General features: G+C 36.4%; 1 protein-coding gene across 12 annotated transcripts in view; it reads right to left on the reverse strand.

The window, feature by feature from the left end:
- SLC4A10 (solute carrier family 4 member 10) overlaps window positions 1-17,875 on the reverse strand; it is a 168,383-nt gene that overhangs the window by 58,002 nt on the left and 92,506 nt on the right. For all 12 annotated transcript variants that reach the window (XM_039710399.1, XM_039710159.1, XM_039710317.1 and 9 more), the window contains 2 exons: window positions 10,022-10,160; window positions 4,884-5,044 (listed from right to left, as the gene is read on the reverse strand). In XM_039710399.1, coding sequence (XP_039566333.1) covers window positions 4,884-5,044; window positions 10,022-10,160 — 300 coding nt within the window. The remainder of the gene's footprint in view (window positions 1-4,883; window positions 5,045-10,021; window positions 10,161-17,875) is intronic.

Below are 17,875 nucleotides of genomic sequence, written 5' to 3' on the forward strand. Positions count from 1 at the left end.
AAATGCAGGAACCTGGGTAAGTGAGAAGGTGAAAGCTGAACAAAAGACAGGTGTAGGGTCAAACAGAGAAGCAGATTACTCACAGGCAATCCCACGCCTTATTACAGTGTTTGTAATAAAAGCTAAATGTACCATAAAAGCACTGTCAGAAACATAACACAGTGTGAGTGCTGCAGATGAAACAAAAGGTTCCAGCAAAATAAAATCTCAACTTGAGCCAGTTAAAATATGTGGTTATTATGGAATAATATAGCTTAAAGCAAACAAAGGTAAAAGAAGACTTGTTCAGATTGAAAGCTTAACATGATATTAACAAAATCAATAAAATTGCACACTTGGGATGTAATGCCCTGAGTTGCTGAGCACAGAGTCTGGTGACCTCAATCACAAGATTAAGCTGTTACACAGATTGAAAATTCAATCGTGAGGAACATACAAAAGACTGCTTGGGAAAAAGTAGTCAGATCTTGGGATTGGAAAGGAAGTGTAGATTCAAACAATTTTAAAAAGAAAACATGATTACAATTAAACCATTTAAAATAAATGATAGTCAGATCTTGGGATTGGAAAGGAAGGGTAGATTCAACCTTAATTTTAAAAAGAAAACATGATTACAATTAAACCATTTAAAATAAATGGGAATATTTCAAATATGTGCAAGTCGCCAAAGCTCCACTGTGAGGCCACAGTTTGTATTTGACAAGGTTTGACATTTGTTCACAGAACACTCTGCACAACTACTAGAATATGCAAGTTCTATGGCTCATGCTGTAAAGAAAGTATTGCCATTAAAGGCTGGACTGAATAGTTTTTGAACCAAACAACAGAAAATGGCATCATATGTTAAATAGAGGAACCTTTTGGGTTCATTCAGTGGTTATAATCAAAAAACCAGATGGTAATCTGAGAATCTACATGGTTTCAAAGGAACTAAATGAAAATATCAAAAGAGAACATTTTCATCTGCCAACTTGAACAACACAGTGAAGCTGCTCTCTAATGGTACCGCCAGATTCTGGCAAATACATCCTCAAGAGACAAGTTCCAAAATAAACTGTTTTGATTACATAGATTTTTCAGACTTCCTTTTAGCATATGTTCTATACAGAAGTGATCGATAAAATATTACTACATAATGTTCAAAGGAATTCCTTGTGCATGGAGTGCTAACTTACTGATACAGGAGTCACCGCAAAGACATATGAAAAAATAACGTCACATATTAGAAATAGTAATAACTCCCCCAAAATATGTGCCATAAAAATTGCATGTTTAAACAGGATAAAGTTCAGCAGAGGAACTGAGATCCTTGCAAGAGAAGCAAAATCCATCTTACAAAAATTAAGAACAATTTGAGAAATTCAGGAACATGCTGTTCTGATGTATGATGACAGTATTGGAAATTCATCTCAGAAGTCTCTATTATAATAAGATGCTGTCTGTGAATTCAGCACCATAGGTATAAATAAGCTCTTTTGCAACAAGGAAAATTGTGTGCCTGTCGAAAGAAATACACAATCTCATAGATGAAGTAATTTTGAAATATGACAGTTGGAATGAAAAAGACCTAATAGAGAATGGACATGCTGGAATAGAGGACAATTTTAAAATTCTCACCACATAAACAGTAACAAAATATTTTTATGCAGAACTGTCAGTGTTTCTAGGGATAAAATGCAAAATACATGGTCCTGCAAACTATGCAAACATTACAAAAGGTGGCTTTCATCTGCACATTTTACAAGCCCATTAAAGTTTTAAAATACAGACTTTAATAATAGAAATTCTCAAGGGCTAAGTGGTAAGAGTTTAATGCATTAGTGAGTAAGTGTTTATAGATTAAAAGCCTTGACTAAAACAAATAGGAATTCTTAGTCTCAATTTAGCAATAAAGTTTAAGTACACCTCTTTCACGGATATGAAGACTGGCAATGCATTAATAGCAATGTAATTTGATATTGGAATATAGCCCAGATAGCAAGACATCACCAATAAATACACAGCACACATTTCTCGCTAACAGAGGCAAGTAAGAAGAAAGTACTTGTGCACAAATAATGTATTTGTTCTCAAAAGATGATGCATTATAGCAATGCAGTAAAATTATCAAAAGATTGCATTAAAAAATCAAAACCTTAAACTATGAATCAGAAGCACAATAATCAAATTTAATTCAGGAGTGCCCCTTAAAACCGTAAGGCATAACCTGTTTTCACAAACTCTCCTAGAGGTGGCATACACAGTAACAGGGAAAGAAAAGCAAAAGTGATCACCAGGACTGCTGGACAAGCCTGGCTTGAGGATGGCGAGCAAGCCAAATAACAAGAGCTGAATGTTAAAAAAAAATCTGAAGCCAAGAGGTGAGAGAAACCATTTCCTTAAATTCTAAAGTGTCAGGACTGTCAGATTCAACTGGAATACACAACAGTTCCTGGTGAAAAGAGCATTTGCCTTCTATAGCACAAGATAAGTAGGATTCTAACAACCAGCAGGGAACAGCAACTGGCTGGAACAAACATTAAAGGATTTCCTGAGTGTGGCATCACTTCTATGATGCAAAACCAGCACATTGAGAAGTATCAGTCCTGCCTAATCTTCAAGTCCAGCAGTCATTTTTAAGTAAAAACAATTATTTGTCATATCATTTGGAATTATCACATTTCTAAGATCCTCAGCACACAGACCTTGATGGTGTGCTTATTACCACTACTATCAGTCTTTCCTTCTTGCAATGCTGCCTACTGTGCACCACACTCTAGGTAACATTGTCTGATCACTGGAGACCACGAATTACACACATAGCAAGGGACTTGATTGAAGAAAAGTTAAACAGCATTGCTACAAATAATATTAACAGAGAAAATAATTGCACAAATATCAACAGAGAAAAGCAACTGGAGTAGCAACTTTATTTCTGGAGAAAATAATAAAAAAAAACTCTTCAAAGAAACTTGACAGAATGTGAATAATTTACAGAATGATTCACTTGCCTGAAGCACCTGCTGCAAAGCTTTTTAAAAAAAGAATAGTTCATTGATTATTGAATCTGCAGAGGAGGAAAAATATAATCTTCTCTCAAAAACCAAACACAACTCATGCAAACCTTATCATGTGTCGGGTCACTTTATCAGAGAGAGATGCCTACCACTTCAAGCAAATAATAAAACAAATAAAATATATCCAAATCTGCCACAACAACAGATACCTTTTAAATGAAAATGGTACATTCCATTTAATGAAAGTCATCCTAAAGCCTCTTCTCAGAATAGGTTTTCCTAATCAACAAACCAAGATAAGCCACATCTAGCTGACTTATAATAGCTTGAGGGTAACTCCCCAAATTCTCTGCTGAAAAACAACTTACACCTGTGGTGAGTTTCAACATTACTATTACAAATGCTCAAATCCTTGGCCAGCTGAATAAAAACAAAATCAGTACAACTTAAGGATTGAGATTATAAACAGGAATTAATTGGGGTCTCACTATATTGGAAAATATACAGTATCTTTCAGGAAAAAAAAGGATGGTCCCTGAAATTGGGGATTTTTTGCATTCATCCTTACTTTTTTACCTACTAAAAGAAACCATTCTGGAAGGGCTTTCTCAGCTGACTACAGACTAAACTGAGTGATTTCTGGATTAAGAAAGTAAAGCTCAAGATTGAAAAACCCAGTGGAATATTTAAGCAAAAAAAAATGATACAAGAACATTAAGCAACTGACCAAAGTAGTCCTCATTATTTATAAATAAATAATAAAGCAGCATACTGATAGACACCTTTGTTCTTTGAAATGAGATGCTTTATTCTTGTGTTTATGTTTTATCTTTACCAAGGTAAATTTTGAAGGTCTAATTCAGACTATGAGTCATGGAAGAATCAGATCTCAGCACAGAGTAGAAGCCCACACAAGTTTCTGCAGATTTATATTAATAATACCTTGCATCAGTTTGACATAAACAATTTAGGAAAAGTAAATAAAAAAAGCAGCTACTACAATCTGAACCAATTTGAATTCCACTGTTAAATATAGCCCACCAAAAAATATCTCCCCTACAATTTAAATAAGTAAAATTAATTTTATATGGAACTTACATAGATTTATATATAATTCACAAAGCAGTTTTCTGATAATCTTGTGTTAGAAAATTTTATTGCTTTGTCTTCTGTATCTTTCCAAAACTAGTTACAATCTTTAAGAGAAACATCAGGAAAGCAAGAAATGGCATTTAGTGTCAATCTCACTTATACTTTTGGGAGAGAAGACCCATCCTTTATGTTTTGTCTTGCTCAGAAGCTCACACAGCCTCTAGAATTGCAATTGTCAAATAAACTTCTATTGGAAAAAAATACACTCAACTTCATCTCAAGTTAATGTACCTAAAATTTCTTTTAAAAACTTACACTGTATCATTACTCCGGATTTCATTCTCAACTCAGACACTTATCTGTTTTCATGTAATGTAATTGCAATAAATACTTCCATATATTTTGGGGTGGTTTTTTTAAGCTAGATTGCCTGCAATTAGCATAGCAGTAGATTAAGTTTGTGAAAGTTAGCACACGCCTCATTCACATGAGGCAGCATGGCAGGAGCAGACAACATGCCAGCTCTAATTAAATCTATCCCAACTGCCCTCTTTCTTCCATTTTAATTTTCTTCTTTATTCAAAAAAAATTATTCTTAAAGCAGCAGATTCCACATAGAAAATATAAATAGAATATTGACTAACTGTGCCAGACATTTCTTTTCTAGTACATTGAGAAAAACATTTCCTAGGAATTTCTAAACTGAAGTGATTATTATGAAATAACTTTCTTGGTAAGCATTTATTTTTTTGTTAAATCATTTTCATAACCAATACATGAAACATTGATACATACCTGCAATTTCTTCTATGGAGTTAGCTCTCATGTCCAAAAGAACTGTACCATTCAGGATGCAGCTCCTCAGCTCAAACAAACTATGAAGTGACAGTGTGGCAACATAGGGTTTGCTCCACCTCTCTCCACCATCCTCTACATCTTCTTCAAACTTCAACCACCTGTACAAACAATCAATTTTATAACTCCATTGTGCATTAGAAATGAAAACTTAATTACTTTTAGGAATGCTGAAAGTACAGACAAAGATGTTAAGCATGTCTTTAGATGTCACTTTATTCTTCCTTTTTAGGAAATATGAGAAACTTCCACTGCCTACTTCTTTAATAATGCTGTATTATACCATTTTTGAAGTTAAGTTCTGACCACAGATATTAAGAGAGAAGTATATTAAGCAATTACCTTTTGTACTCTACAAGCACCTTGACTAATTCTTTGGCATACAATATTTCTGTGATAGAATAACAAGTTGTATGAAAAGGAGTCCAGAGAAACTTCAGAAATGTAAAAGGATATGTGAAACTGGCATGAAAGGATCCAGTATTTTGTTACCATCCAGCCAGATGAAGCTGCTTGAGACTGAATTCTCTACTGATAAATAATGCAGTTAAAATGTTAAAAGAATATTAAACAAACAAACAAGCATCTGAGAAGTCACACAGTGATGTTGCTGTGTGGAGCCCTGCAACCCACCAGCCTAGCAAGGTCTGAACAGCTGCAGGCACAGCACATGCCGGAATTGCTTGACTCTACAGCTCTCAGCTCTTTTATATGGACATGGCAGCAGAGAAGTCAAGCAGAGCCTCACACCTGGACAGCATCTTCACACATTTCCAGACAGCAGGGAAATTTAAAGCCTTAAGACCTTTAAGGCTGAGAAATTTCCAGTTTTACCAAGCCTCACAGACCAACAAAGCAGTTATCACTCTGCTGATATCAACAAAAAAAGTTGTCCTCTTTTTTTTTCCTGAGCCACCTGTCTAGCTCTGCTCCTACTTGTAAAATACTCAAGTGTTCCCACATTTTAGACACTTTTCTCCTTTCAGTCCTTGTGTACCAAGTCCTTCCCCTTTTGCTGCCATCCTGCAAGCAGCCACCACTTCACTGACCCACTCACATCAGTATATCTGCTCCCTTCCTGATGTATTCCATTTCTTGGAATTGTCCCAGCTGCCTTTTAATCATTCTCTCATTATTTATAGAGACAATTTGCCTCAACTCCTTGGGTCCTTCAAAATCTCCAGTCTCCTATGTCTAGCCCTCTCCTCCTCCATGTACCTAAACATTTCCTCTGTGAGGAAACCGGCCAGTTTCTGTACTTTGTCCTTGCCCATGAGAACTCTTTCCTCTTAATCAGACCTGTTCCCCACTCCCTTTGCTGCATTCTGTTTTCTCTTCCCAGCCCATCCCCTTCACCCTTGCAGTCCTCCAGAGAAGCAGCAAGGAAGACACAGCACAAAAATCAGCTTCCACAAAGACGAACCATGAAACTGAATTTGCATATGCAAACGAGATTTTCCAAATAAATTTTCAAAACCATGTCCAAAGGGACATCAAACATGATTTAACACACTTCTCCCCATGAAATGCAGCTATACTTTTAAAGGGAGGCCTACAACAACTCAGGGAAGAAGCAGGTGAGAAGAAAAAATAGTTCTTAAATTGTTTTTCATTTTCGTAATACCTTGCGTCAGTTTGACATAAACAATTTGGGAAAAGTAAATAGAAAAAGCAGCTACCACAATCTGAGCCAATTTTAATTCCACTGTTAAATATAGCCCACCAAACAATATCTCCCCTACAATTTAAATAAGTAAAATTAATTCTGTATGGGACTTACATAGATTTATGTATAATTCACAAAGCAGTTTCCTGATAATCTTGGTTCCAAGGTTCTTTCTATTTTCCTCCTTACTACATAATTTCTTCTGCTCCATAAAGACAGCGATATTCTCCAGATATTTTGGTTGACACTAGCAGATAAATGAGTTCCAAAAGTCTGGGTAAAACTTGCTACAAATCAGGCACCACTTTCCAGCCATGACACATGAATTGCTTTCCCAACACCTGCACTTTGCAGCTACACTATTTGGGTGTATAAAATAAATCCAACTCTTACATTTCAGCACGTTTCTCCACAAACTTACCAGAAATTTTTTTTCCAGAATAGAAACTATGCATCATCTCCAAAGAGAATGCACAACTGTACAGCTGGGCCACATACAAAACTACTGTAAGAATTGACTATTGATTTTAAAAGGTATGTGTTTCTTCTGGCTTGAAATCAATTGATGGAGAAAAAAACATTTATCCCTATATCAACATAAACAAGCTATTCATTCCATTCTGCTCACTAATTCCATGGATGGGACAGTCTAAACCAGATCCTGGAACAGAAACATCCAGTGCACTTTCAGTCAAACTGAAAATACCAAGATACAGATGTACTTCATCAGAGTTACCCCAACACTTCAGTCCAGGTGCACCAAGTGCAGAGCTTGGTGAAATGAATACATAACCACTTAGTGCTATCACTCTCATTAAATGTAATTCATCTCTACCTGAAACTACATCCAAAGCCAAACAATAAGATTTAAAAATATTTCCAAATGACATTTTGCACACAGATGAAAAACATATAATAAATGAATTCAGATTGTACCATCTCCATACCATAATTTTAGTCAAATCGGAATTTTGAAGTCCTGAATCAATCACAGGTATTTAAAGTGACCCACTGTATTAATTTCTTAGCACATGATCTTGCATATTAAACACCATCCCATTTCATTTACCCTACTCAAAGCCATTTGGTTCTTTGTGTACGATACTTTTATCTATTTCTAGAGGAGTAATACCTCCTAATTTCTTATTATCAGCAGTTTCCTTATTATAATCCCATTTTTTAATTCAATAATAAATCTATTTACTAAACCTCATTCTTCAGAAGTTAGCTGTCACTTCCTTCCACACTAATAGTATAATCTCTCAGCATGGCCTGTTGCACCTCTTCAAATAGTTCCTGACCTGCTAATAGAATTTTTACACTAGAATGCAGTTTAAGTAATACATTCTCACTGCTGTATCATACCAAATTATTTACTTAGAAAAATTTAGATCCAGTGTTTTTTCTTTGTCAGAAAAACAAACATCAATTATCTAATTAAAGAGCATTATTAACTTAGTCTAACATGACATACCACTGTATTGCATTTTATCCAATTTTCCACTTATCTCCAAGTCTGTAATTTTTCTTTCCTTCAAGCATTGTAAGGTTCTGAAATTGCACTATAAGGGCTCTGTTTGCCCCAACCATTTTTATCCTTTTTTTAATAGTATTTCTGTGTTTGGATTAGTACAGCACACCTGACAGACTCACAGAGAGACAGGAATTGCCCTACCTATTAAATACATGTTTTTTCACTTTTCTGGGATGAAAATTATTGCACCCTCTTATTTGCACAGAGAAGCACTTTGAGTCTTATCTTCATTTTGAATTTGATCATTTCCTTGCCATCTCATTTGCTAATCAGCCACCCCATGTCAAAAGCAGTCTGAAATCTGGGGATCCAAACTGAAAAAGACCATTTATCTTGACCAGTTCTTTCCACACAGCATCCCCAGTCATCCCTTCTTTCCATCTTGCTGCTAAAGCTAATGAAAATTTTACAATTACCTATTACGTCACTCTTGTATTTTCTGAGATCCAAAAATATCATTTTCTTAGCTGTTTTTGTCTTGCCTTTTTTCAACAATCTCGTTTCTATTAAACATTTTTAATTCTTCATTTCACAAACAACAATTGAGAAGGGTGTACATATAAACAGATCAACCAAAACAGAAATTTATTTCACTTACTCTTTTTGAATTCTATCTTCATCTGAACCACTTGCTGACAGAAATTGCTATAATTTTCAGAAACACAATTCTTTAATAATTTGCAAAGGGATTTTTTTTTTAAGTTGATCTAAAGAAGTTGCTATTTCCCTGCTTAAAAATAACAAAACACACAGTGATTTTTACTTTTTAATTTCAACAGAAGTCGGTACCCCTCCAAGAGAAGTTCTATGTATTCCTAATCAGTATGAGAACATTGCAGATGATTACCTTGATTAGATTTTCTCTCTCTGAATATTAATAAGATTATTTAAGAACACTACTGCCTTCCTTTTGCAGCACAATCCCCATATGAGAATTTTCTACATATAAAAATCTATATTTAGCATCTGTCTATGCTGCCTATGAACAGGTAATGGAAGGGAAGGTCATAGAAAATTTTTTGGCCTTCAGGGAAAGCAGAAATTTGCAGTAAAATTAGGAAGAAAACTACCAGTCATGTTCATGTCAGACAGCACACATGCATGTTTACTCACAAAATCCTTGCAGAAATTTTGCAATTTATATTCTACCAAATATATACATATTACACAGACTTTTGGGCACCACTGAGGAGCACTGTCAACAACTGAGAGGGAGAGGAAGAACTAAGGTTTCAAGATGAAAAAGACTGCTGTAAAATGTAAATTCCTAATGAAATTAAGCAAATTATCTCCCATTTAAATGCTCAAGGAAAAAAATATACAAATAAAAGAAAAATTCTCTACCTGTATTTTTTTTTCACAGCAGAAATATAATCAAAAAGTCTTTCCCACTAATTTTGCAGAAATAAAATAATCCAACACTGAATATTCATTTTCAAACTTTTCATGGAGATTTAGAACATGTAAAAGTTCTATTGCTCCAAAAGTAATCTCATTCCTTGATTTAATCTTTTTATAATGGTTCCATTATCAGTTTCTTGAGGATTCGAACAAAATATGAAGTTTGAAAGATTCTTTAAATAGAAAATAAAATATGAACTGACCCAATTATTTTAATTCATATATATGTTATGTTTACATTATTTTTTTTCCATCAGTGTTCCCTTTAACCTATATTCATAAATCCAAATGAAAATATGTGGCTCTGGGAAATGACAAATGCTGTTGTAATACTAACAGACTAAGGATTAAAATTATGGGTTTGTTTAGGCTTTATATCCAAAATCTGTCCCCGAGCTTGCTACAGCTTTGAAATCATTCCTCAATACACCAGCAACCAATACCTACAGATAATTATGAAGTTATAAAAATGCTCACCTTGCTGTCTCCCTCCACTCTGCATCCTCTCCTTCACGCCAACAGATCTCATCAAGCTCAGTGAAGAGATCATGAGGAATATGTTCCTCATCATCATCTTCTGTTCCAAGAATAAACTGCACCCTTTGTGATGGGGTATCTGGAGAAAAATAAAAATATCAAGTCCAAACCACCAGCTTTTTGCCCTGAGAAAACAAATTTTATGAGATTATCCAGATGTTTTCGAGCATATCACTTACTACCACACAAAAAACATTACAGTTCTGCTGTAAGAACATTCATTTACATACAAATACATTCAGATTGAGACCTCTTCATTTACTATAGTTGTCAAGTCACTTTTCAAAAAAGTCCACCAAAGATTTAACCTGATATACAGAAACAGGGTGTACTGGAAGCTGGAATGGTATTCCCCAGAAAAAAAAAAAAAAAGGAAAGACACACAGAAAGCAGCACAGACAAAGCTGAATACAGCTGATACAAGTCTTTTACTCCAGTGTTAGGAAAATCTACTTTGCCACTTCATAAGTCTACATCTGCAGATCTAGCTGAGGTCATAAAGATAAAACACTAGATGAGAAATCCTTGCTGTAGGAGAAATAAACCAAATGGAACCTGCTTAATGTAAATATAGACATTTGCAGACTTGACCCTTGACCCTTTGTTAACGCTTTCTACTTGATTAGGCTGCTTGAGGCACACAACTTCTTAATCTGTCCCAGCTTCCTCATTTTACTCTTCCTGTCTTCCCTTTCAATACTGTTACTGATTAATTTTCTTCATAACCTTTCAGTGCAGATGGCTAAATATATTTTTGAAGACATACTATTGTTTTTTTTCACTCAAAAATTCACAGAGCATCTTAAAGTACATATATATTGAATGTTCATAGCTCAAGTGCTCTATTAAAAAAATCCTACATCTTATTTGCTTATTTAAATGCAAATCTCAAATGAACAAACTCTGATGAAGCGCAGCCTCTCTAGCAATGCATAACTGCTTTTTCTGCTAAGGTATTTTAGATTTCTGAAAGGGACCAAAAGTCCTTTGTGAGAGATGAGAGAGGCCAGGCTGCCAGTCAACTGAAAAACTGATTATCCAGCAGAACACCTCAGTGATTCCTTGAACATTGTCTAAATGAAGTTCAGCTGTACAATGTATTTGTAAGACAAGCTATAGTGCTCCAGCTAACAGCAAAGAGCATCACTACACAGGGTCCTAAAGCTCTTTGGATTTGGGAGAAAATGAGATGATAGCACCCACTGAATGCTAATTAAAGAGAAAACACAGCTCTGATCCAAAAAAATTAAATGGGCCACTGACACAGAAAATTGAATTCAGCAACAGAGACATCTTTTTGATAGCAGTACTAAACTTGCTATAGCAATGAAACACAAACAATACATGACAATTTTCACCTGAGGTCTATTTGCCTTAACAGAGTGAAAAGATCTAGTAAATAGTAAAGCCTATTTACTCCTTCACAAAGCAAGGAAATTAAACCCAAGGAGAAATACAGGAGAGAAAGAAGAGATGTTTGGACTCGGGTACTACAAAAAAACAGAGAATGGAACTGCAAGGGGTACAGCTAAAGAAATTACTTTTGGTGAATCACTGAAGAGCAGCAAGAAACTCCTCCACTTCAACTTTTTTTGCTTTCTCGTCTCTCTTACTATTAAGTCCTCTTTTTTCTTTAAAAAAGTTCCACTTTTTACTTTAAATCTGAGACCAGAAAGTACATTCTAGTTAAGACGTGTGCAACATTTAAAACTCATTTCCAGAAGGACAAAATTCAGTGAGATATGAACTTAGAAAGGATTAGTGCATATGACTACTAACAGAACATGGAAAACAAGCTACTTTGGTAGAGAGCTGGACTGCAGCTAGAATCTGAGAATAAGCATTGCCAGGAACATCCTGTACTCTTGATAAAATCAGCACTAGAACTGATTTACAGCAACTGCTACTGTTAAGTAATAAATGAGCAGTGTGGCACAGCAGAGCTGCAGCTCTGTGACAGTTATGATCCTCATGCAAGTACATGCTTTCAGTGTAGGAGGAAAAGCAGAGAATCAGAAACCTCTTGAAGTCAGGTGAGCAGTAACAAGGAATCACCTCACTGCAGTAATTTGCTCTTACTGGGTCTTCTGTGTAACAAGCTACTTGACTGACAACAGAGAATCAGAATCTTTCAGGATGAAAAGACACCTAACATCATCGGGACCAAGCACTGCCAAGACCACCACCAAACCACGCCCCTAAGCACCACATTTATAGAAATGATGAAATATGCACAAAATTATCTTCTTCCTTGTTAACAAAGCAGTAAAAAAAGCTTCTAGATTCTTTCTTTACTGCTGTGATTTCTATTGATATTTGAAACCTGCAAGTCACAGCTTCATTTTCAGACAAGAGGAAACTGAAAAAAGTTATCATTTGCTTTATGATACAATAATTTTATTTCAAGGACAAAACCCTAAAAGATGTAAACAATAGGAAAATTATAATAAAAACAACAGATATGTGGGTTCCATTTATAAAACTGAATTAACAGGACTATTCATGAGCAATGCCAGACAGATTTGGCTCATATTCATAGGAGTAATAAATACCAAATATGTCATTAATGTGCTATATAGAAAATTAGTAATATGTGATTCAAAATCAGTACAGAAGAATACTTCAATTTCTGACTGTCAAACTGTGATAACTTATTCCTCAGTGCAGAAGCATAATATTTGTAAACTAGGACACAATGTTTTCTGCAGTCTAGGCAAACAGAAATTGGCTTGAATATTATTTTTGTCTATCCCTACTTCAAGTAGCACAGCCAGCATAAAAAAAATGTCCTTCATACTATTATTGCTATTTCTAAAAAGTAATGAGAACAATCTAGATTACTCTTTAAAAAAATTAATGACTGAGACTAATCAGTTACAGTAGTATTTCTATCACTGTAGTTGTTTTATATCAGAGTTATCAGAAGGAACATGATTTTAAAATTTCACAATAAGCAGCTGATGATTCTCCCAAGTAACTTCTTCATTACTAATTCAGGAAGTCCTCCACGACCAGCTAGAACTAAGTAGAAAGCCTAGCACACAACAGGAGCTGGGGTACCATCAACAAGCACTCCTACTTGGCTAATGAGCAGGCTCAGGCAGGAAAATTGAAGCAGCTTTGTGATTGCTGTGGCTCCACCAGCCCCTCTGTTTTATCCCCGGCTTTCTCTGGGCTTGTGCTCATTTCATGAGTGCAGCACTTGCATCCAAACTACCTCTGATACCTCAAATTCATTCCATGCATGCAAATTTTGAGTATTCCACATTTAAAAATCTGGCTAATTCCACTGGCCTGATAAAAGGGTAAAAATTAAGACCTGGCAGTTAAGCTATTGTTGCACACACAAATTTCAAAGTGGGACTCAGTGCTGTAGAATGGGAGTGACCCTGCAGAAACCTGATATGTTTATCTATATTATGACACCTTGTACAGGCATCAATAACCCTAAAACAAATTCAAGATGTGTGCACAGACATACCATAAGAGCAGATGTGAAAGTCAGAGTTTCTAATAACCTAATTCCCAGAGGGAAACTAAGAGCTGCTCCCTGGAACAATGCTGAGTGGAGGTAGTGGCAAAGAGTGTCCCACAACACCAACACATGCAAAACACAAGTGAAATGGAATCATAACTGGCATTTCCCCCATTCAGAACATCCCTAAGTGCAACCAAACTCTGGGTCAGGGCTGCTCCCTCTGGCCTAAGGGAACAAGGTAAAATCAAGACTTGGTCTGGGGTAACAAAGGAGGGTCACTCTCAGTCCCTTGATGTAAATTCAGCCCAGCAAACATTCTGTTCCACTACACCAGTCAGAGTAACCCACACCTCCTCAGTGAGTGCCAGGGTTTCACTGGGACAAACCTCCCTGCCATCAGGCAGAACTGCACACAATCCACCAGGTGATGTCACAAACAGAAATACAGATTTCAGTACATAGAAAACACATCTAAATTCTGTCCTCTGTTCTTGATAAACTCTAGAAAGAGTGCAAAAATACAGTAACACTCCCTGTATTTCTCAGCTTGTCAAGCCTGCATTTAAGGGTAGAATTAGTAGGCAAATACTTCTTACTGGGGTCAGCAGATGAACAATTAAGAGATTACATTTTCACCATTAGAAAACATGGTAACTATTAAATTAAAACTTTCATTACAGAAATTCACATAGGGCAGTATGCAACATATAAAAGATTCAATCTGTACTTTGTGCTCTTGTACATCCACATTAAAATAATATTAAATATGCAAACTATTTTTTTATTACTCACTGCACAGGACAAACAGCAGACTGGGAGTTCACAAGTATAACACAGTTGACATTAATAACAATCCCTCACAAGCCAAGGGGAAATGGTATGGAAAATTCACAGGACCAGAGAAAAGAAAGGATCATTTCAGACACAAACATTCATCATCCTTCTGATTGCACTCACCACAGAAGTGGTGGATGGGGACTCTCCCCTAACCTCCTTCCTTTACAGACTGGACCCTGCCCTTAGCCCAGCAATCAGTACAGGTATATTCAATTTTATTAATTATAAAAGTTTTAGTAAAAATTTAAACTAAATTTGCATTATTAAAGCCCACATGAAACAACCAACATCCATACAGGACACTTCTGAAAGTCTCTTCACAGACCTTAGAAATCCCATGTTGCTGGGAGAAAGTATTCCCTTGGTTATGCTCTGGCACTTTATTCCTGCAGGTACAATCTGCTTCAGGGAACTATCCCAGCATTTTCTTGACATTAATTATTTCCATCAACCCAGGACCATGGCAAATAATCATATCTTTTGGATCTGACAATATGGACAATTCCTAAGCTTTAATTATCTTCTTTTTGTTAGATTCTTAAAACTGCAGTTATGATACATTATTTTAATCCAGATTTGCAGCAATCTGTGCCACAGCTGCTCAGAGATTTAAATTTCTGAGTTCATCGTTCATCATACAAGCCTATAGTTAAGAGTAGGTGAATTCTCTCTCTTAACAGCCATACTATTTACAAATAATTTAATTTACCTCACTAATAACCCTTCAGCACTTGAGTTTAAGTACCAAATATACCCGTCTGAGTCTTTTAGATTTACTTTCTTCAGGTCCCTCAACAAAGCAAAAGAAGCCCCACTTTGCAACTCACCTTTTTTGCCTGCATTGCCTTCAGAGCCTTTCCTGAGCTGTGTGTGCAGTCCTGTGTCAGGCTCACCTCCAGGGCTGCTCCCCTTGCCTCGCCACGTCCAACATAATGAATTACAAATTTAAACCTCTTTAAAACTAGGGATTACTAAATCCAGATTTCTTAAAAGAACAAACCAAACCTTCCACAAGCTTCAACAGTGTCTACTCATACAGGACACACGAGGCTGTAATCAAACCCCAGCTCTCACAGCTGTGTTCACTTTAACCCTCAACAAAACCAGTCCTTAAAGACAGAGCCAAAACCTTCCTATTCCACAATTTTAAAACAGCTATTAAATATCTTTAACTCATGAGTACTAAAAAGCTGTTTCATTGGCTACAGGCAAACAGACATCAAAAAAGCCACTAAAAACTGCCACTAAAATCCACGTGCACACAAGCAAGAGCCACCCCACCAGCCAAAGGGAAATCTGCACCAGGCTTTCAGTGCCGCCACGACTCAAGGCACTGATGGAGCCTCGTGGCCCTGCAGCTCACAGGGGCTGGCACCCATTGCTCTCACAAACAGCACCAAGGAGATGCCCCAGGCTAGAAAGAGCTTTTTTTTTATCAAACGATTTTTCATTTGCATCAAGTTCCTAATTGAATTCCCAAGCAGTCACAATACTTTACCCCACAAGGAAAACTGTGGAGAAGGGGAGCCTAAGGCTGAAATGAAACTGGGGCCTTAATTACAACAACAGCATTTCAGCTGAGAACAGTAAACCTCTCCAGTAAAACAAATGTGTTTTACTGCAGATCTCTACTCATTTCTTGAGTTACACCAGAGGACAAGTGCAGTGAACATCAAGCTACAAATCTACTTCAAAAATAGCACTAGTGCATTTTTAACTAGAGTAGATAAATTCGCTGAATTTCTTCTTCTCTTCAAAAAGAAGAAACTTAAGAGATAAGATGGTGAAAACCTAGAAATCACTTAGCTTACAATTTTTACTACCAAAAAACCCTCCCAATGTGCAAACCATCAAATCTGTAAATTGTGTCATTACAGGCACATCATTATTGCAAAATGGAAACACCTTTTACAACATCATCTCATTGAGAGGCAACAGAGAGAGAGCAAGAATCAGGTGTAGGGAAAACCTGAGTAATTGATCTGTGCCCCTAAATGACTGGGCTCTCTTTCATTCCACTAAGTACATATTCTGCATATTATTTGTCTAATCTGGAGTTATCTCTGAATCTGTACACTGAGAACATTTGGGTTATTTTTGAAAAATGACAGTAGGAGATAAAAAAAAAAAGCTAATGAGCCAATGTCAGAATGTTCTAAAAAAATCTATTCTCTGCAGAAACCTTCCCAGAAAATAGCTGGTACAGCTTTACCAGCCAGGATTCAAAGGGATTACCAGGAAGCTTCCCCCTATTGTCATTATAATGACTGGAGGTGTTTTCTCACCCATGCCAATACACACTTAAAGGAATTGTTTTTTACTGGACAGGAACCAGGTGGCACCTGTGACTCTGCATGGGCCCACAGAGCCCCACAGCACAAGGTGCACTGCACAGCTCCCTGGAGCAGTGAGAGCTGAGCAAGCGCTGCAAGTGATGCTGCTGCACAGATAAAGTTATAAATTATACAGTTATAGATTATGACAAAAAATAATGCTTTATCCCATGCTGGGTTAACTGAGCACTGTCGAGCACTTCATGTCTGAATATTTCAGGTCTTTACTTGTTCCAGAATCTCTATTATTCAGTGGTTGGATCTTTTGCTTTTATTATATCTCCTTTCATACTTCACTGCTTCAAAACACTGCTAATTTATTCTCTTGTATCATAAAAATCCTTATGTATTTTTCTGACTTACTTCAAAGACTGTTTTCCATCAGTTGGTCTCACAGTGCTTATTTTCTCCATCTTTTCTTCTTGCACCTGCTCATCAAAATGTTTTTTTCTTTCCCCTCCTCCCTCACAGTTCCCAAGCATACAGCCTTCTACTATTTGGCAGAGAAGCATTAAAAGGTGTCAATGGAAAGATGGAGCTAAGTATTTCTGCTTGCTCAATTAAATCAGAATGATTTATAAATTAAGGGACTACTTTGGATCTACTCTCTCAGGTAATGCAATCCCTCATATTGAGTTATGCATCAAAAAAGGAAGTGTACTTGTCTTCCCTCAAGCTTCCTTCACTTCAGGTTACTGTTGGAAACTTGTAGTCATAGGCAAGAACAGCTAAAAAGCTGTTCTGAGGTTTACTAGGTTCAGATTTAGTGTGGGAAGTATCTGTTGCTCCCTCTGTGCAAATAAAGCGTAGAAAAATCATGCTTATATTCTCTCTGAAGGCAATGCTTTGCCCCAGGCAGCACAGCAAGTTGTCTGTAACTCCTGCAAGGAAAAACCATAGTGAAAGAAGGAGGTGTATATAGACTACTATTAATCTCTGTATTATTTTGTCTGCCTGTTCTGTATGTGATTAACCTCACTATCACTGCAGCATTTTAAGATTTGCCTTGATTATGCAAATCACTTTCACTCTTGTCTATAGAATGCCACATTTCTGCCTGGATGGACCAATGTCAAAGCTCAAAATCTGTTTCACTGGCCCAGCTTCCAGGAGTCAGATAGACAAAGGGGCAAACTCTCAAAATTT

The sequence above is a fragment of the Passer montanus genome, unplaced genomic scaffold, assembly GCF_014805655.1.
Source record: "Passer montanus isolate IOZ18808 unplaced genomic scaffold, ASM1480565v1 scaffold1, whole genome shotgun sequence".
In the NCBI taxonomy this organism is placed as follows: domain Eukaryota; kingdom Metazoa; phylum Chordata; class Aves; order Passeriformes; family Passeridae; genus Passer; species Passer montanus.